Raw genomic sequence first — 22347 nt, 5'->3', positions numbered from 1 at the left:
ATCTTCACGGGTCACAATTTGACATTAAGGTCCAAGAACTATAACATTTTAGTTTTAGGTATCCACTACCAGATAGTCCAGTTCAATAACTAAATTGTAGTGGTAGAACAATAAAAGTTTGCAATATGTAAAAAAATAAACCATTTTGATCATCTCACATATTTATAGAGACAACAAGTGCTGATTTGAGGTCACCATAATCCACAAAACCAGGAGAGTCTTAATGGGAGATCACTCTGATGTTATGTTGCAAATTACCTCCCTTAGATAAGAGGATCACAAAATGTAATACAACAATAATTTATATCAATGTCAGTAAATATTCAGTATTCTGGAATAGAAATAAAAATCTTCATGCTACAACTGCTTACATTTGGCATATCAAATATCTGGTCCATATGTTTGGAAATGTAGCCCTCCAGGTACGAGTAGAACTTGTGTGTTGGAGGGAAGAAATTGAGACAGACAGCCATCAGCTCCCAGCCACGCTGTAGGCTCTCCCTGAAACACCAGTCAGTAAATATCAACACAGGTCTCATGCAAAAATACATTAGTTTGATTTCAACTGTTTCAAAGGAATTAACGGAACAAAATTATTAAACAGTGCACACAGTCAGAGCTGCTCTGTTTAGGACAAGTTCATTGCAATATATAAATCCTGTTTTAAAAAAAAAAATCAAGTTTAATCAGTGGTTATGTATATGTATATTGTCTAGGGCTGCGCAATATAACCGGTTTACCGGTATTTACCGGTTCAGACATGAAAACGATACGTATTGCGATACGCTGATCGAAAACCGGTATTTTGACATGCATTCGAAAACTTCGTAACAGTCGGAAATCTTCGGATATTTCCGTTTTTTAATTGTTCTTTTCCCTGTTTCATTAGTGCCAAATGTTACTTACATTTTTATTTTGTCATGATTAAAAGTTTTTATAAAAGGTTAATCAATCATAGTGATTTTGTTGTGTTTTTGCTTTATAATCAAGCATTAACTCGATTATAAGTAGTTTTTGTTAAAAAAATAATCCTTGCAATATATTGCAATACATATCGCAATATATGCTTCCGCATCGCAATATATCGCAATATGAAAATTCTCTGCAATACCCACCCCTAATATTGTCCTAATCAAGTGTGATACATGTTTAAGCTTCAAGACATGAAACATCAGCTAACAGTGGTTAAATATCACACATGGAGAGGTGCTAACCAACTTAATCATATGGGCCAAGAGTGTGAAGTGCTTTGTAAACCAGATTCTGATGACCAGTTTTGATCTTGGTGAATTCACTAACGGATGGTTAAAAACATTATTTACTGAGTGTACTGAATCCATGGTATTTCATTGTGTAATTCTGTTTACTCACTCTTTTTTGTTCTCTGTAGTCTGACGACAGAGCTGGATGTAGATCTCGTCTCGCAGCTGGGGGATACTCCAGCCTTTAGTTATGATATCTAGGGCAACGCTCATCGGGGCCTGCTTTGTCTTGCGATCTCCCATGTACATCTGGATATGTAAACTTGTTAAGGACTCAAACAGGACATAATGTCTACATCCAACATCATTTTCGTGAGGAATATTTCCTTGTGGATTGAAATTTCCAAAGCCAAGGAAGCCAAGCCAAGCCAAGGTTTCGCTACTCTCTCTTTCGAACAAGTGGAGAAAGACCACTGCAAAATAGGCTGACAGGTTTTACACAGCCCAGAAATGTACAATGATCTTTGCAGAAAATTCTTGACAAGAAATATTCAGGTTCTGCAATTAAACTAACTATCAAATCTTACAAAACTATACACTACATCATCTCCTTGCTGGACAGGACCCCAATTCCAGTAAAGACCCAAAACTTGGTTATCGATGTCTCCTGAGTCTCTAGTTCTGTAGGTCATTGGAGGTGAAGCCACACCTCTTAAACATGTTAATAAAATATATTTAAGAAGAAACATTTTTTTAGCTATTCCTGGTTTACAAGACATTTCTATGTTTCTATGTTAACTATAAAAGTGCTGAAAGCACAGACAACCATTATCTAAGAGAAAGATTCTGTTGGCAACTGATAACTTATGTCCATTCCACGTTCTGACAACAAATAGTGTGTTTAAAAGTACCAGGAACAACTCAGAAGTCATTGAATACGATTTGGAAGCTATAAGTTGAGACTGTTTTGTAAGTCCGACAATTTTTCTTCCAATTTGACAATCAAGCATACCATACCATACCGGTTGATCTTTTTAAAACTGTAGTGTGTGAGTGAGTGAGTGAGTGAGCGAGTGTGGTTTTATGCTGCTTTTAGCAATATTCCAACAGCATCAAGGTGGGGAACACCAGAAATGGGCTTAACACATTGTACCCATGTGGGGAATTGAACCTGGATCTTTGGCATGACAAGCGAACGCATTAACCACTAGGCTACCCCACCGCACCTTTAAAACTGTAAACCATGTAATTACCATAAAGGGTAGAAGTACTACTACACTGGTGTGAAAGAAATTGGACAGTTTCAGTCTTAGCAGCCACATGCTTTAGTTTTTAGGATGAAGGGGTATCGCTCTGACAAAAGTCCTGACTGATGCGAAGATACAGGAAGTGACAGTGAGGTGCTGATGCGAAGATACAGGAAGTGATAGCGAGGGGCATGAGACCGGTGTACAACTCACAAGGATATATTTGAAGACGTCACATGCTTCTTTCTTCATGTTTTTGTCATTGGTCCTCAGCATGGGTTTCTGTATCAGGTCCTGAAACATGCAGAATTACACATGAATATACACGGGAACACATTAATTACATTAGGCGTCATTACACATATTACCAGGGGTGGAAATAACCCATTGCCCGACGCCCGAGTCCAGTGTTTTTTTCTGTCAGGCAAGCAAATTTGTATATCACACTGTACCAGTGTCCAGTTGACTTTCCAATATTAATTATGTTGTTTATTTAAAAATCAACAAGAAAACGGACGGTATAGTGGAAAAATTATCAGGGCAAGTGATTTTACATGTGCCACTGTACCGGAGTACACTAGCAATTTTAAAGTTATTTCCACCCCTGATTACACCTCCCTTTCCATTGCAACTTATATGGCAGAAGTCAATATTGCTGCAATTCACGTCATAACTTGGCTTCAGGCTCTGCTTGTCAGAAACAGACTCTAATACTGGTGAAGTGCCAACAATGTTTTGACAATGGTACTTTGGTAGGTTTTGTTATAATGTAAAGCTGGCTTCATATACAAACAGAAGCATCAATAAGTAGGCTGGTTCATGAAGTTTGAGGTGAGGTGAGGTGAAATTGGGTTTTCGTCGGCTTGTATGACGACGTGCATTCATGTGTGTATGTTGCTTGTACTAGCCCAGACTGAAGCTGGTTTTATAGTGCTATAAGATACCATGCATGAAGCATGAATACCTCACTCAAAACACATTATACTGACTCCGAGCCGACCAGTCCTTGTTGTACCCATTAATGCCGACCAGGGACCAACAAGTACCATATTTTAACGGGTATGGCGGGTCGGGGGATCAAACTTTCTTCCCGCTTCTAACCACTACACCACGGTCCTCATGAAGTTTGAATAGTGTATCGTGGATGTTCAAATTGTAACATAAAACCCGAACATGTAGGAGTCTCAAAAGATTACCTTTGATCAGACCAGCATGTTGGTGAGAGGCACTTTCTTCCCAAACAGTCCCTTTTTGTGTCGGTTGAGGTCCGGGGCGTAGTTCTCGATGTCGCTCTCCGACGGAAGTTTCTGGGAATGAGACAGACTACTGCCAGAGCCTGACGGTGGCACCGTGCCCGGGCGGTTCTATGAGGGACAGATTAGTTAGTTAGCAGGGGAGGTAAGCAGGGATGGATTAGCAGCTGCAGCACACTACAACACAGGATCACTATGCAATGGTAGAAATGTGATGATGGGACCAACACTGAAATACTAAACCCTGTGACTGTCCCTGAATGTAAGATCATCATGAAATGAAGAGTACATTGTATTGTTAAAACCCATGTTGAGATCAGGAAACCTACACTAATACATAAGTCTGTCTCCAAAACCCTAAAGAACTATGTATTCAAATAATTGATTATGCAGAGGCTTTTCAAACAGTCCAAGAGCCAGTGATAACAACTGATCATGTTGCCAGAGATTTAATATATTATAGACTCTGTTCTTCCTTACTCCACTGAACCTAACCTGTCAGCTGAGAGGCTAAAGAAAGCTCTCTTCTACCTTAAGACTTACTCAACGAAATTCAATCTCTTATCTGAAACCCTCTAGAAAGCTCTGTTCCACCTAAAGACATAGTCCACTGAATATAACCTCTTATCTGAGCATCTGAAAAAAGCTCTCTTCTACCTTAAGACTTACTCAACTAAATTTAACCTCTTATCTGAAACCCTGTAGAAAGCTCTGATCTACCTTAAAACCTACTCCACTGAACTTATCCTCTTACAAACAATAGTTGCTTTATGTAAAGGATCATTTCATGTTAATGTCATCCTATTTAATTTAATACAAACAATTAACAATTTGCACTATTTTAGTTCAGGGAAAGTCATGATCATTATTCATGGACCTCTACATTTAAGTTTACCCTTCCCAACATTAATGTAATTTGTCTGACCCTTCCCCTGTTCTACAGAATTCTCCTCCACGAATCTCGCTGCCCATCCATACCTATAAGAACATCTCCTGTTATTAGTGTCATCAAGGACTAAATAAAATATAAACATGTCCATTTTCCTTCAAACTATAAACATGCATAATATCTGCCCGCATCCAAAGCTAAATGAGCCCCTGGTGCCCTGCCAGTGAAGATCTCTGTCCAATTTTGTACAATGACTGGTCCCTTTGTAAGTATTGCAATCAACACGCAACACTAAGCAGCGCTATTGTTAGGGGCAGGTCAGTCATGTAGGCATGGTGTCAGTATGTATAAATATTTCCAGTTGATGTAAGTCATAAATATAGTCAAAAGTTCAACTACACTCAAATCACAAACATAAAAGACTCCGAGGAAATCATATTTAATGTCTGGTGATTATACCAGTGATTTGTCACTCTGTACGGAAATTTGTACCATTTACAGCCATTAGTGATACTTATTCATTATCAGGGCTGGTGAAACCACCAATCCAGCCTGCACTCAGCATAGGGATAATCATAGTCAACCTGTCTCATGATTGTCTGTGATTAATATTTCCCCACTCAACAGCAACACCAATGTTGTACTATTTCATGATAAATGACTTGTCAAAATATTCATCCTGCCAAATCATTGTGAGGGCTTGTGACCTCATCATCATGGCCCTTACTAAGCATACTTCATCATGATTTGGTCACATGTTACTTCAAAGCTATATTTGTCATCCCAAATGCTATTCTGAACTTTGTTGTGGTATGCACGCTAGAATTTGTTTAGTTATGGAATAAAACAGTACATTCTAGGCCTACATGGAATAAAACATTACCTTCTAGGCCTATATGGACTAAAACAGTACATTCTAGGCCTACATGGAATAAAACATTACCTTCTAGGCCTATATGGAATAAAACAGTACATTCTAGGTCTATATGGAATAAAACAGTACATTCTAGGCCTACATGGAATAAAACATTACCTTCTAGGCCTATATGGAATAAAACAGTACATTCTAGGTCTACATGGAATAAAACATTACCTTCTAGGCCTATATTGAATAAAACAGTACATTCTAGGTCTATATGGAATAAAACAGTACATTCTAGGCCTATATGGAATAAAACAGTACATTACAATAATAACTAAAGACTATTTAAGTACATTTTTCTAGGTCAATATGGCATAAAACAGCTGCTGAATATTTAAACATTACAATAACTAAAGACTATTTAAGTACATTCTAGGTCAATATGGAATAAAACAGCTGCTGAATATTTAAACATTACAATAATAACTAAAGACTATTTTAGTACATTCTAGGTCAATATGGAATAAAACAGCTGCTGAATATTTAAACATTACAATAATAACTAAAGACTATTTAAGTACATTCTAGGTCAATATGGAATAAAACAGCTGCTGAATATTTAAACATTACAATAATAACTAAAGACTATTTAAGTACATTCTAGGCTGAATATTTATATGAGGTCATAAAACAGCTGCTGAATATTTACACCTTACAATATTAGCATCATAAGCACACATTATTAGCATCATAAGCACACGTCCCCTAAATTCATCTCCCATTACAATAAAACACTTTTCTCAAAATGCATTTCTATATGTATGTTATATACGGAAAGTTCATTGTATAAACTAAAACTTGACTGCAGTACCATAATCAACATAATTAGCACCCCTCCATATACCCCTGAGGCAAGTCACACACACGTATTTAACACATCCAGAGTTTTACCACAAAGTATAACATCCTATAAGGACAGTATCTACAAAGAAATGGGAATATCATTCCACTGGAAGCAACAATGTGGATGATGCTTGAATAATTAAAATGAAATAAAATTTTCCGATTTATTCAATATTTCTGATTTCCGACATGAAATGAAATGTTTTTATCGATCATTCAGTTGTGATTCACACGGGAAAATCCATTTCTAAACAGCTTCATTTGCTGTGGGTACAGAGGTGAAAAAAACTACTCTGAGGATAATATGGTAACTAATTTTTCAAATTATAGGTGGATAGTACATGCATGTGAAAATCTGGTTAATAACCAAATAGCTAGCAATATAGCAATATATATATATTGCTATATTGCTAGCTATTTGGTTATTATCCAGATTTTCACATATATATATATATATAACCAAAGACTATTTAAAGTACATTCTAGACCTTTAAAATATAGCTAGCAATATTGCAATATTTAGTTATTATATATATATATTGCAATATTAGTAGCTATATTTTAAAGGTCTAGAATGTACTTAAATAGTCTTTGGTTATTATATATATAATATATATATAGACTATTTAAGTACATTCTATACCTTTAAAATATACTATATAGCTTGCAATATATATGTAATTCAGTTTATACAGTGTACCACTTATTCCTTTTGTTTGAGATTAATCTTCTATGGGAATTGTTTTAAAAACTACAACAGAACATGCACAGTGAACACAGCTTGCAAACACACCTTGAAATAACATCAAAGGAATATTTAAATATTAATGTGCACCAAAATCCTTTGCTAAAATTTCAACATAGAGAGAACGTCTACTCTTAAACAATGGAATACACTGAAAATTTACTTTAGAGTTTTAACCACTGACAAATTAGGACTATTTAAGCTAAAACTATGTAGTGTCCTCAAGTCCTTGATCTATGCAGATATATTATTTGATACCACAGCTCCCAGAATCTGTAACTTTCAACATGGCTATGACTTAAATGGTTATTTTCAAAGATTGACAACTATATCCCCAAATTACATAAATCAGATCAAAACTGTACCTCAAATTCCGAATTTCCATTTTCATCATATAGAAAACTCATATTTCTCCATTGCCCAGATTTGCCATCAGCTCCCACAACCAGCTGACCACTGTCCAGTGATAGACAGGTGCGGCTGACACCAGGAAATGCATGAGGCATTACCTACATAGTTAACCCTTTCAGCCCTGACCACAGGCAGTCTCCCTGGACATGATTGACTTCACAAGAGCTGAGAGATATCAGGCTGTTATTACTGCTGTCTATGTTATGATAATCTGATTATGAAACAATATTTGAGAATTTCAAATATTTTAGAGATTAGGACTGACTGCTGTCTTACTGAAGAAAAGTTATAATGGTTTTAAAATGTCTCCAACATAACGTGTTATGAATTGTTTCGGGATATTTTCATAATTATACAAAGGACTGTTTTTAGGTGTTTAACGCTGCACTCAGCAATATTCCAGCTATATGGCGGCAGTCTGTAAATAATGGAGTCTGGACCAGACAATCCAGTGATCAAGAGCATGAGCGTCAAGAGCATGAGCATCGATCAACAAAATTGGGACACAATGACATGTGTCACCCAAGTCAGCGAGCCTGACCACCCGATCCCATTAGTCACCTTTTATGACAAGCATGGGTTGCTGAAGACCAATTCTAACCCGGATCTTCACGGGTTAGAGAGACACACAGATAATTTTCCCAGTTGTGACTTTTTAAGAATATTTTCTCAAATGGAAACTTTTCCAGATTCTTGAGAGTAGATGGATGCCAGATCAGGGTGTACATTAGCAGCACAGTCTGTGTCCCAAACATTGGAGACTCACAAAAAGAGTCCAACTCAAGTCAAGAATGATTTTCAAGTGTAGATTGCTCCAGCACCAGGTTAATATCAAGCAGAAACTCCATTTGGATTTATCTTTATTATGTTGACATATAAATGATGTTATTCTACATCATACATGACAGCTGGCCTCAGTCTGAACCCGTTGCCTGTCTACTTCAGGGGGCATGTTGCTGAGATGAGTGAATGAGTGAGTTAGTGGGTGAGTGAGTGAGTTTGGGGTCATATCATTTACTGCAGCAGCTATAACTACAGCTATATGGTTACAGTCTGTATACCGGAATAAAGATTTGTTTGATTTGTTTGTTGTTTAAGCCGCACTCAGCAATATTCCTGCTATATGGTGGCGGTCTGTAAATAATGGAGTCTGGACCAGACAATACAGTGATCAACATCATGAGCATCGATCTCACAACTGGGATACGATGACATGTGTCAACCAAGTCAGCGAGCCTAACCACCGGATCCTGTTAGTCGCCTCTTACAACAAGTATGGGTTGGTGAAGATCAATTCTAATCCGGATCTTCACGCGTTGCAGGTATAAAGACATCGGTTAGTCTTGGAAACACTCAATTCTCTAAACCTGGCTGTTTATGATTTTTAAATTTACACATTCACTGGTGCTTATTTAACAAATGTAGAATATAACAGTTGACGTATTGTTGCTTGAAAAAAATGATTTCGATATTATTCTACAAACTTGATCCAGCTAAAATATTGTGTTAAGTTCTATTCTGTCTTCTAGCACTAAGAAGGAAGGGACATAACTCTGGGTACAGCAGGCTATAAGCTTTAACATTCTACAACTCAATCCAACTAAAATATGGTGTTAAGTTCTATTCTGTCATCTAGCACTAAGAAGGAAGGGACATAACTCTGGGTACAGCAGGCTATAAGCTTTAACATTCTACAACTCAATCCAGCTAAAATATGGTGTTAAGTTCTATTCTGTCATCTAGCACTAAGAAGGAAGGGACATAACTCTGGGTACAGCATGCTTTAAGCTTTCTACATTCTGCAACTCGATCCAGCTAAAATATTGTGTTAAATTCAATTATAACTCTGGGTATGCTTTAAGCTTTCTACAGAATGCTGTTTGAACGTAAACACAATTATACTTCTTGATAGAGAACTTTTCACTTTTTCTCAATTATAAACTTGTTTTACATCTTTCTTATAAATGTTCCACAAGTTTACACATATACTACTCAAAAAAGTAAAGGACATTTGATTTTCCAAATGACTTTATCTGCCATGGCTTGTGGATATTGCTACACACAGTCTCATAATTGTGGGTGTTCTTGATCTGGTGTTGAGTGGTAGAGACAGGTTAAACAATATATATCAATGGAGTTAAATTATTGATATCAATTCAAACCAAAGAGCCTTATTTTTGGCTACACATTGATTTTAACTTTTACGTTTACGATGAAAGCTGATGATACATACCTGTCTGTTTAGAGATCCTGTGCTGGGACTAAGCGACATATTCGCTTCGGACTGAGAAGCCACAACCATTGACAGAGGGCGCTGTGAGATGTCCGTCTGCAAGGACTGGCTCTTCTCAAGGGCAGGATTTACAGGGACTGGTTCCGAGCCACGTTCCACTGGAGGACCCTTCTTCCTGCGTAGAGATGGATGGTGGGTCTCTTGTTGTAGTGGAGTAGGAGAGGGCTGGATTAGCCCCCTTGGAGAATTGCACGAGAAAACACTACTGCTGTCGGACTCCTCGAACCCCTGGTCCTGAATACCTGAATTGAAGGAGGAAAAACGGAAATGGTAGGTAAACATACAGTAGAACCGAGGACATAGAGTACAGTGAGTAAGTGAGTGAGCATGGTTTTACGCCGCTATTAGCAATATTCCAGCAATATCACGGTGGGGGACACCAAAAAATGGGCTGTACACACTGTACCAATGAGTGGAATCGAACCCAGGTCTTCGGCGTTGAGAGCGAAAGCTTTAACCACTGTTCCACCCTACCGCCCCCTTAAAGTAAGGACTGGCCATGACAGAGAGCAAACTTTGAAAATATATACACCCTCTGCGTGAGTGAGTGAGTTGGGTTCATACCTGTTTGAATGATATTCCATTCATATGGTAAAGTGACTGGTAAAACCCAAAGAAATGCAGCTAGACGTTTGATGAACCCGTGAGCACAGGTATGGTGCTTCATAAGGTCATACACCTCGATCTGCTTCCCCACATGGGTACAATGAGTGAAGACCATTTCTGGTGTTCCTGTGATGATCTTGGATTATTGTTAAAACCAGGGTCCACTCACTCACCCTAAGCTTCTGTCAACAAACGCTTGTGTTACAACGGTTCGACATGACAAGCCTGAAGAAGGATAACCAACTAAAATTACAGGAATCTTGGACCAGCAAGTAAGACGACAAGTGACCTGTCGAAAAAGATCCTTACTGTATGATCCTTGTGAATGGAAATGACAGCAGGATCTAAGCCACAACGATACATCTACAATGTTAAACAAGACCTCACACTCAGGGCTCAAGCTAACAAAGACTATACTAACCCATGCTTCAGTACTGTCTTCTTCAGTGAGACTGTTGTAATAAGACTGTTTCACCAACACATCATGATTTGCCCATGTGTAAAATCATATGACTACATGACTGTGTCGAGGTTGCCGTGGACAGCTCATTTGGGAAGTTTTTGTTGCTTAAAATAGCCCATGTCGTGTTTCTAATTATAGTTCAGTGCCAGAAATGTAGACTTGAAGTTTCCAATCTAATAATAAAATCTTCAACTGACCACACCCACACACGTGATATTCATGGGTCTGTGATCTCACAGGAAAACGTAAGTGCCTATGCGTGAGAAACCATATCCGTGACAAGATATTTTAATATTTCTGGTAAACTCGATAACATCTCCCACTTGCTCAGTTATCATTTTCTCAGTAATTATTTCCAAGAATTTGGTAAACCTCAAAATAATATTTGTTCTTGTATCAGAAACTGCTTAGTATTTGATATATATTGCCCAAAAGAAGTTAAGAACACAATTGCCTCATATGTCTATAGTTTCTTATGAAAGAATTGGTGTTTCTTTACTTCTTTTGAGTAGTATATATACTCATCCAAAAAAGTTAAGGACCATCACAATATTCAATATTTAAATATTATATGGATCATAATATGAACTATGAAATACTTCAAATAATATTGAAAATTAGGGTTGTCTTTAACTTTTTTTATTGAGTATAGATCACGAGTGAGTGACTGAGTGAGTGAGTGTGGGTTTTAGCCGCTTTTAGCAATATGCCAGCAATATCACGGTAGGGGACACCAGAAATGGGCTTCACACATTGTACTATTGTGGGTAATCGAACCCGGGTTTTCGGCGTGACGAGCGAACGCTTTAACCACTAGGCTAACCCCGGCTCCACCCCCATATAGATCTCAAAGTCAGTTGGGGTCCATCAACTTCATGTGACCTCTTACACATAGATCAAGAAAATTTATGTTTGACCAAACAATACCTAGAGCTGAGGCTTACTGAATCATCAAAGAGGATATCTGTCCATAAACCGACATGCGAAACTTGAACAGTGAAGGATTGACAAACTAACCCTTTTACCCAAACATGCCAAGTGAGGAGTGAGTGAGTGGAGAGTGAGTGAGTGAAAGTCGGCAATATTTAAGTTATATCGTGACTAAATCAAGTTATAGATTCATAATAACTAAAAGTAAATTATAAACTCCTGTCAACCAAGGACAGTAAAACAACTAACCTATCACAGATATAAATATAAACTAGTAATTAAATCTATAACATTTTACCTATAGACGACGATACAATATAGAAACACACTGTAAATCACCAACAACTGAAGGTAGATCACCATACCAGGAACCATGGGGACTTACAGTACTTGAGCTACCTGCATGGACCCTAGCTGGACTCAAACATGCCAAGGCGTAGCCTAGTGCGCTGATTCAAATCCCCACATGGGTACCAATGTGTGAAGCCCATTTCTGGTGTCCCCCGCCGTGATATTGCTGGAATATTGCAAAAAACTCAGTCAGTCAGTCAAACATGCCAAGCACAAGGCAGGGTAACAACAATTACCTTCTTTTAATGTTTTTTCGATGATCAAAACAGGAATTGAACCACCTGTCCACTAATGGGGCAAATGTTTTATCTACTGGACCATGAAGGAGTCCAGAAAGTGTAAAACACATTATGCATGACATTTAACCTATATACAAATATTTCCCTCTATTGAGTGTGTTGAGTTTCACGCCGCTTTTAGCAATATTCCAGCAATATCACGGCAGGGGACACCAGAAATGGGCTTCACACAAATTACCCATGTGGGGAATAGAACCCAGGTCTTTGGTGTGACGAGCGAATGCTTTAAATTCCTTCTAATGAAACAACACTATAGACAGTAATAAACTGTAACAATGAACTCTGGTGATTGAACATATATAACCAGGGCTCTTGGGAAATAAAGTGAGCTGATAAACTGATACTGTTTCATCATCGCATGCCTCCTTCATGAGGGTAGAAAGTGATGATGAGCAGACAATTGGTGAAACCCACTTGTAAGCATAGGTAAGTCCTCTCCACAAGGGCGATAGAGACTTTGTTCACTGAAAACACTGAAATCCAAACCATCTGCAAACCATGGAGCTAACTAACCTATACCATAAGGGCCACTATACTGGAAACAATTCCACAAAGCGATCGTAGCGCTAAGATGATCGTAACTCCCATCCTTTAACATAGACTTACGACAGTCATAGCGCTACGATCGCTTTGTGGAACAGGCCCATGGACAATCAAAAACTGTTAACCAAATCTTGCTCCATGATCAGTAGATCCTCACATGTCTTAAGGCCACAAGTCTTGCATTGAATAGGTTGGTGTGCTCATCTGTAAAGAAATCATAAATGCTTAATAATACAAATTATATCCTACCTTCGTAGTCCTGTATCTGAGGTCGGTTCTGTGCATTGTATTTGTAGACACTTTGATCATAGATGCTTGGCGGCGGGTAGTCTTTGAGGATTGTGGGATGAATACCCGGGAACATTGGCATAATCCGGTTCTTGATCTGGCTCCGAATTGGTCACTGTGATTGACCTCTGAGACAACTGACTATTTGACCGATCATGCATAATATCTGGGTCGGTGCTCCGACCCGATCCTTTTGACGAAACACTGTCTTGAACAGAAACAGCACTATCCTGTAAGTTCCGCAACGACCCAGCCGATGACTGGGTATCTGACATGTTGCGTAGCGAACCCTGCGATGACTGGCTGTCAGACAGTTCCCGATTTCGGGACGAATGAGACGTCTGACTGTCTGTCCTGTCGTGCCAGAGATAATGACCTCGGTTAGAAGAATGGGATGTATCGCTGTCCGATCGTTCATGTCGATGATACATGTAATTTTCGGGGCAGTCTGTGTAAGACTGGGATGTCTGAATTCCCATACTAGAATACATGCTTGGGTCTGCTGGGTATGGTAAATCATACCCCGCCTTGACCTTCTACATTGATTTTCTTATAAGCTGTGTTACCATCTCGTTTCGATATGCCGATATAGGCAGGGTTGGTTCGAGGGAAACGAAGTTTAGGTTTTTGTGGAATGGGGCTGATGTTTCCTTGCTGGTTCACAATGTCCTGACTGAACGCCAAATATTCGTCTTTTCCTCGGAGATCGGGACTATAGAGACGTTCATGTCCGCTCAGCACATCCTGAGCATAGTTATCTGCTCGCACGTAACTCACCGATGTAGGGAAGCCTTCCATGGACTGTTCTGGAAAACTTCTCTGCCTTGGGTGATGAGCATGTTGTAGATTAATGTTATCGTCCTGCCCCCCTACACCCATATCATGCCGACGACAGCTCCCGCCGCGGCTTGGCACGTTACTGTCACTGGGTGTTTTGTGTAGTGACCTTGACCTCTGAGGTCGAGGTGAGTCAATAATTGTCCTTGGAGGCATTTCGAAGGAATCGCGACGCACCACACTTGGCTGAACAACAGAAACAGGAGCACTGTAGCTGCTCTGGCTCACGGATGATGACTGACTTCCTCGGCGACGTGCACGATCGCCATTAACTTGTTGGTCCGAGTTGTCCTGGCGACTGGAACTGCTCTGCGAAGATGTAGAGTCCTGTCGATGAAAGCGTTGCTGAAATTACAAAACACCATAATTAACATCAAAATCGACAGAAAAAAGACACAAAACATACTTCCATGATGACTGAACCCCACGAAATGAAAGTATTGCACCAGTATAAAGGTTTATCACAAACTTCAAAATGACGAATTGAAAGGTCTATTATCAGTCAGGTTTCATATAAGCCACATCAGACAAGGAAGTATTGCAGCGCTTTTCATACATCACCATTGTAACCATTTGCTTGTTTAAATTCTAAATGGCATCAAACATCCACCTCTAGTTCTTGATCATGATGCAAATCACATCTGTACACAAAATATGACATATTCAACGTGAATTATGATTTTGTGAAAAACAACTGAAGAAAGTGTAAATGTAATATTTCCCGTTGTCAATAGAAAATGTATTATTATTATACCATGAGGAAATTCATATTCATGATCATAGTTGTTATTGTTCGTAACACCACAGGGTTTTGTAGCTAAATACATGCAATATTTACAAGGAAACATATTTCATGGTTACACATTACCATACATCATACAATCTTTGTATCACACGGCTTCCTCAATGAAATATGTGATATGGGATTTAGTAAACTATTTTCCTCAACACTATCTATCAGAAGTCCAAATGTCAGGAAACAGGAAAATTGAAAATATTTCATATTGTATCAGGACAATATTTTTGACAATTGTTTGGACTTTAAAATCAATATGAAGGTTTGCACCAACACCTCTGTTTGAGACTAAAGAAAGAAACACACAAGGTGAACTCTCTCAGTGTAGAACTACCTCATCAGTCAGAGACTTTCTAAGTCACTTGTCCGAAGGCAGAGTCAAGTCAAATTTCTTTCGGTCCGAGTGGCGGCGTAAAACTAAACTCTCACTCACTCACTCTTTCGGTCAAGTAAGCTTTGCTGATATGTCTATACATTAACACTGAAAATTATGCCAACAGACTGGTTCGGCCTGGCAGGCTAAAATGCTTTTGGCACACTAATAACCTTTGTTTTCTTGTTGTTTCAAGTAAAACAAGAAGACAAAGTCATCAATTTCCCCCGCAATGGCAAAATACTCTTCATGATTATGTCTACGAGTTATGATTAAGTCAAATATTTAGGTGTGTATATAGAAAAGTGGAAGGAGAGTATTGAAAGGTTTTTAAAGTTTCAAACTTGATGCCATGGAAATGCCAAAAATATTTTATTCAGAATTCCAAAACTACCAAAAGGCACCAGTTCACCACCAGTCTCTATCTATGTGCCAAGTTTGGTGAAGAAACATTGAAGGGTTCTAGAGTTATGCTCTGGAAAAGACAAATGTGCACGGACGGACGGACGGACTGACGGACGCACGGACGGAGTCCATTTTAATATAAAATTTTAAATAAAAATTCAATTTCATCAATATTGTTCTCTTTCAAACATGGATCTAAGATTCAAACAGAACATTTAGAGAAACCTGATCACCGTGTGCTAAAAGTGTAACAGAGAGTGAGTGAGTATGGGTTTACGCCGCTTTTAGCAATATTCCAGCAATATCATGGTGCGGGCCTTCAGCAAGAGGAGCAGACACTTTAACCATTAGGCTACCCCACCGCCCCTCAACGTGTAACAGTGTTCAGTATAAGATGGGGTTAATGTAGACATGAAAAAACAAATAATAATAATAATAATAAAAGTCTCTTGTACTTTTCAAACTGGTATAATTAAACCACAGTTATGAATTAAATACAAAAAGAACCAGGAAATGATATTAATGAAAAAAAATGTCAAATACCTCATGTGTATGTTATGATCTTATATTGTTATATTTCATTTCCTAACATTAAGATCCATAATGATATTACACTATACAACTTCTCAACCCTCAAACCTCCGCCCTAGGCAGGATTAACATGAAAATCTGCAAGCTTAGATTCCAGCTGTGATAACTTTAAAATCAAACATTAAATTTCAGGAGCCTGAGATATAACAATGATAATAAAACAATAAAACGATAAAACTAAAACAAAGGGAAATGTTCCTTTTCGTACCTTCTGCGGAGGAAAACAAAACAACCTCATAGTTGTAATGAGCTGTCGGGAGAGTATTACAACCAGACAGTGTTGGTAATCGCCTTCACAATATAAGGAACTAATGTGATTTAACCTGAGGTCAGATGTCAGCGATCAGCTGACGACCTTATCATCTATGTTTAGCGTTACTTATTTAGCAAGGAAAACTTCCTATGTAAGTTTTGATCACAAGGAGGAAGTAGGATGTGGGGCTTTTTGTGGAATCGGAAATGATGAATGTGAGTGAAAACTTTGAAATATCGTTCTCAACACAATCAGACACAATCAAACGAACTCCAACTAGACATGAGTGAGTGAGTTTAGTTTCACGCCACTTTTAGCAATATTCCAGCAATATCACGGCAGGGGACACCAGAAATGGGCTTCACAATTTGTATCCATGTGGGGAATCAAACTCGTATTTTCAGCGTGACAAGCGGACACTTTAACCACTAGGCTACCCCACCGCCCCTGGAGTGATAAAATGCTGATAAGACTTCGACCATAAAACAAAGCATTAATGTCTCTAACTGAGATCTGTTTACAAACATTTCCTGGCTTTGAATAAATTTTAATTGTGCTTCAGCATAGAAAATATTACAGACAATATGACATGGCTGCTTGTATATAGTTAAGGCATGACCAGATGCACCAGTGTACACATTCACTGAGAAATCAGGTCAGAGTTTGGGGAGACTCAATCATCAAGGTCACACACACAGAGGCAAGGTTGGGTCAGCTGGGGTTGAACATCATGTTGATATTGATGTGAATCATTGTACACATGCACTAAGGCCAGACCAATTTTATTTCTTGTTTTACAGATTTTTGTCCTCAGAAAACCTAAAGGCAGGAGGGGAAAAAATACACACAAAAAAAAAGGTTTTCAAAAGGCATTGTTTTTCAAGTTCACACCCGCTGAGGTGCTCAAAGCACTGATTTCTAACACAAATATTGTTAGATAATTCAGTTTAAAATCTCTGAGAATGGATACCCATGTCTTAGTGTCCAACAAACTGCCTTAAGTAGTTGAAATCTCGCTCCCGTATATCTTAACATTAACATTTATTTTTGTATTTGTGGCAGGTCCATAAAACAAGACAAAAAAATTGGTCTAGCCTAAGAGTGAGTGAGTGAGTTGCGTTAAATGCCGCTTTTAGCAATATTCCAGCAATATCACGGCGGGGAACACCAAAAATGACTCCCACATTTGTATATACTTAATGCACCTGTGAAGATCCAGGTTAGAATTGGTCTTCAGTAACCCATGCTTGTCGTAAGAGGCGACTAACGGGATCGGGTGGTCAGACTCACTGACTTGGTTGACACATGTCATCGTATCCCAATTGTGTATATCGATGCTTATGCTGTTGATCACTGGATTGTCTGGTCTAGACTTGATTATTTACAGACCGCTGCAATAAAGCTGGAATATTGCTGAGTGCGGTGTAAAATTAAACTGACACACTCACTAACTCTACTTAATGCCAAGAGTGCCAGGTAGTACCATCTTTCAACACAATGTCGTGGTTCATATATTGTGATATCTCTACCACAAGGAACCTCTTTAATAAGTAATTGATTTATTAACAGAGTCAGACCTTAACAAATTGGAGATAACTTGGATACATATGGAAATATTTTTTAAGTCAAATTTCAGAAATAAATACCAAAAAGTGTATGGAGAACAGAGGTAACATATCTGACTTGAATGTCTGACTTCAACCCAGACACACACACTGACATATAATTTGACACAGAAACAGGCACACACAGAGTATAACATCCACAGAGACAGTCACGCACAGGCTCCAGCATACAGAGATATAGAGACAGACAGACACAGACAGACAGACAACACGCATGCATGCACACACACACACACACACACACATTTCAATCCTCAGTGCGTATGAATCATCACTTAAAAACTTAATCTCTTAATCCTGTCCCATTATCAAGCCTGTGGTAAGAGGAAAGATCTGCAGAGCATTAACTGAATGCATTAAATACACAGAAATATTTAAAGTTAAAATAGGTCAGGTTAGTCCAGTGTACTGGCCCAGCAAGAACACTGCCCGGGACTTAGTGTGCATGACTCACAGGACCAACCTCGACACTATACTCTACATTTAAAGCAACGATAACAGATCAGAACACTGACCTTTCTGTTTTCATAATTTATTCACTTACATAATGTTTCAACAATGTATTTAAACAATATTTTAAAAATGGTACCCAAATACGAATCGCTTTCATTTTTTGTTTTGTGAGTTTATTGTTGAGGCTAGGCCAATCTGTGACTTGAACTCAAGACCAACAAATAATGGCATGGCAAAGGGAAGCAACTCTGGACAACAAGAAGAAATTGCCTGGACCAGTACAATTTAATCCTTACTCATTCCTATCAGTCTATTAACAATGCATACAAATTCAAAACAGCACCATATTTTGTATCAATTTCAAGAAATTGTCGTTTTTAAAGCAAAAATGTTATACCTAGTTGACATTTTATCAACAATGCCTGAACACATGGCGTTAAAATTTTCATCAATAATGTGAACTGTAATAAAAGTTCTCACAAAGGTTTACTGTGTCAGCTAATCAATTTCAAATTCATAATAAGGTCGCATATATGTATCAGATGCATGCATTGAAACTGTGTCGATTCCGCCAAGCTGTCATCTGTCACTTCATGACCTTGACCTACTCTTGATATGTGTCACAGTAGGGTTTGGTACTTCTGGTGGAATCTCATGCCTACAGTCCTGTATGTGAGCTCATCCGTGAAGATCCGGGTTAGAATTGATCTTCAGTAACCCAAGCTTGTCGTACCAGGCGACTAACGGGATCGGGTGGTACGGCTCACTGTCTTGGTTGACACATGTCATCAAATCCCAATTGCGTAGATCGATGCTCATGCTGTTGATCGCTGGATTGTCTGGTCCAGATTGGATTATTTACAGACCGTCACCATATAGCTGGAATATTGCTGAGTATGGTGTAAAACTCACTCACTCACTGACTGTATGTGAGCGCTATCATCACAGGGTGACTCTGTAACCTGACTAGGACAACACTGCCAGGGCACTCTGGAATACACCAGCCAGGTCATTGTAATAACCAAAGTCTAATTAGTTGTTATGTGAGTGAGTGAGTTTAGTTTTACACTGCACTCAGCAATATTCCAGCTTTCATGGCGGCGGTCTGTAAATAATCGAGTCTGGACCAGACAATCCAGTGATCAACAACATGAGCATTGATCTGCTCAATTGGGAACCGATGACATGTGCCAACCAAGTCAGCGAACCTGACTACGCGATCCCGTTAGTCGCCTCTTACGACAAGCATGTGTTACTGAAGGCCAATATTCTAACCGACCTTCATGGGTATATTAGCTGTTATGGTGGTCCTGATCTATGCCTCACTTATATTCATCACAGAGCTATGCATGGGTTACTGGGGACCTCCACTGCCATGGATTACACCCAAGGCTAGATTAATGCTTGGAGTGTACCAGACCCATGTCGTGGAGATTTGTCTGCCCCTATGATACAGCTACAAAGTCCAACATCACCCTTACAACAACCCCTGTCTGTCAGCTTAACTAGCTAGCTAAACAAGTCAACATGAAGAGCCATGTTTCGGTGGGCGAGGAATTACCTGTGCCAGCAACAACATGTAGGCAAAAAGTCGCAGTCAAACAAAGCGCCACATACAGTCCTTTTCCATCAAGAAATGACCATGAACGAAATGCACAGAACATTGTGGGAAACTTCAGGGCACAGTTTTGTCCATTCATAAGCTACACAATAGCCATGTCTGCAGGGGATGTGAAAAAAGGTTTCAAGGTTCCGATATTAACTGTATAAATACAGCACTTGAACAGGTAATTGATGTGGCAAACAATGGCTCTAAGTCAAGTAGAGTTAACATGCTGGTTGGAGGTATTTGTTCTCCTTAAGCTTGTTCACAGTTAGTCAAATAGGATGCATGGTAATTAAATGTAAGATTTACCTTAAACATATTGAAAGAAAATTTATTGAATGGGAAAGTGTTTTAATTGATTGACTGAGTATTTATGTTCGGTTCACTGAGGTTTGAAAATAACTCATGTCAATGCTTTAATTAACCACTAGGCTACCTTGTTAACTCTGAAGTACAGATATTCAGAGTGTGTGAGTGAGTGAGTGAGTTTACTTTTACGCCGCACTCAGCAATATTCCAGCTATATGGCGGCAACACTCAAGTACAAAAAAGAAAAGCAAAAGAACAAGATGATATACCGAACAAAGATGCCAAATGGATGGATGGATGGATGGATGTGGGTGGGTGGATAAATGGAGGCAGGGAAGGGCGGGAAGGAGCGATGGATGGATGTGGGTTGGAGAGTGGATGGATAGATGAAGGGAGGGAACCATACATCCAGCCAGCCAGCCACCAATCCACCCACCCATCCATTCATCATCCTTCCCCAAGATTTCTTGGTCATATGAGAATCTGGATGGATGGATGGATGGATGGATGGATGGATGGATGGATGGATGGATGGATGGATGGATGGATGGATGGATGGATGGATGGTGGGAGGGATGGATGGATGGGTGTATGGATGGATGGATGGATGGATGGATGGATGATGGATGGATGGATGGATGGATGTGGATGGATGGATGGATGGATGGATGGATGGATGGATGGATGGATGGATGGTGGATGGATGGATGGATGGATGGATGGATGATGATATGGATGGATGGATGGATGGATGGATGGATGATGGATGGATGGATGGATGGATGGATGGATGAATGGATGGATGGATGGATGGATGGATGGATGGATGGATGTGATGGATGGATGGATGGATGGATGGATGAAGGATGGATGGATGGATGGATGGATGGATGGATGGATGGTGGATGGATGGATGGATGGATGGGTGGTGGATGGATGGATGGGTGGGTGGATGGATGGATGGATGGATGGATGGATGGAAAACATATACTAATCTGGCAAAACAGACAACTGAATTGTTCAAAGTCAAGAGACTATCTGCTCGTGTGAGAATCTGGATGATGGATGGATGGATGGAAGGGATGGATGGATTGATTGATTGATGGATTAATGGAAGGAGGATGTGGCCTGATCTGGTCAAACAGTCCAACAAAATGTTTGAATTCAACGTTTCCTTCCATGAATCGGTGCCCCTGCACATGTTAGATCAAAGAAACAGGAAACAGAAATAAGGACAGAATTTGTAAGCAAAACAATCTTCAAAATCAATACAATCTCGCTGAGACTGAAATGAGGCCAACATGCTTGGCCTTTAAGGAGGCAAAAGCTGGAAAAGTCACAGATGTATTGATTAAATTATTTCCACCACTTCAATCTTACTGCTGTTTGATGACAGAGGATGCAGATCCTTCATGAGATCATTACAATTGCCAACGTTTTAATGCACGTATGTTTATACATTCAGAGTATGCCCTCCCTATTATGTGAGTGAGCTTGGTTTTACGTCACTTATTCAAGCAATATCACGGCGGGGGACATCCGAAATGGCCTTTACACATTGTACCCATTGTACCCATGTGGGGAAGCAAACCCATGTCTTCCGCGTGAAGAGTGGATGCTTTAACCACTAGGCTACCCCAACAGCCCTTTGTGGTTGGTTGTTGGTTTGTTGTAGTTGTTTAAAGGCTCACTCTGCAATATTCCAGCTATATGGCGCCGGTATGTAAATAATCGAGTCTGAACCAGACAATCCAATGGTCCACAAGCCCCTTGTGGGGTGAAATCCAGTAGGGTGGGGAAGGGGAGGGAAAGAA

The 22347-nt window shown here is 39.2% G+C and overlaps 1 protein-coding gene across 1 annotated transcript in view; it reads right to left on the bottom strand.

The window, feature by feature from the left end:
• Positions 1–22347, bottom strand: part of LOC124260441 (rho GTPase-activating protein 39-like) — a 185516-nt gene that overhangs the window by 3631 nt on the left and 159538 nt on the right. Inside the window, 8 exon segments of the mRNA XM_046694760.1 lie at positions 372–501; positions 1372–1511; positions 2663–2743; positions 3646–3813; positions 9746–10047; positions 10617–10636; positions 13313–13813; positions 13815–14467. Of these exon segments, the coding sequence (XP_046550716.1) occupies positions 372–501; positions 1372–1511; positions 2663–2743; positions 3646–3813; positions 9746–10047; positions 10617–10636; positions 13313–13813; positions 13815–14467 (1995 nt within the window).

The sequence above is a fragment of the Haliotis rubra genome, unplaced genomic scaffold (genome assembly GCF_003918875.1).
Source record: "Haliotis rubra isolate DU_JTF1 unplaced genomic scaffold, ASM391887v1 Scf763, whole genome shotgun sequence".
Taxonomy (NCBI): domain Eukaryota; kingdom Metazoa; phylum Mollusca; class Gastropoda; order Lepetellida; family Haliotidae; genus Haliotis; species Haliotis rubra.
This window is presented reverse-complemented; position numbering and strand designations above follow the sequence as displayed.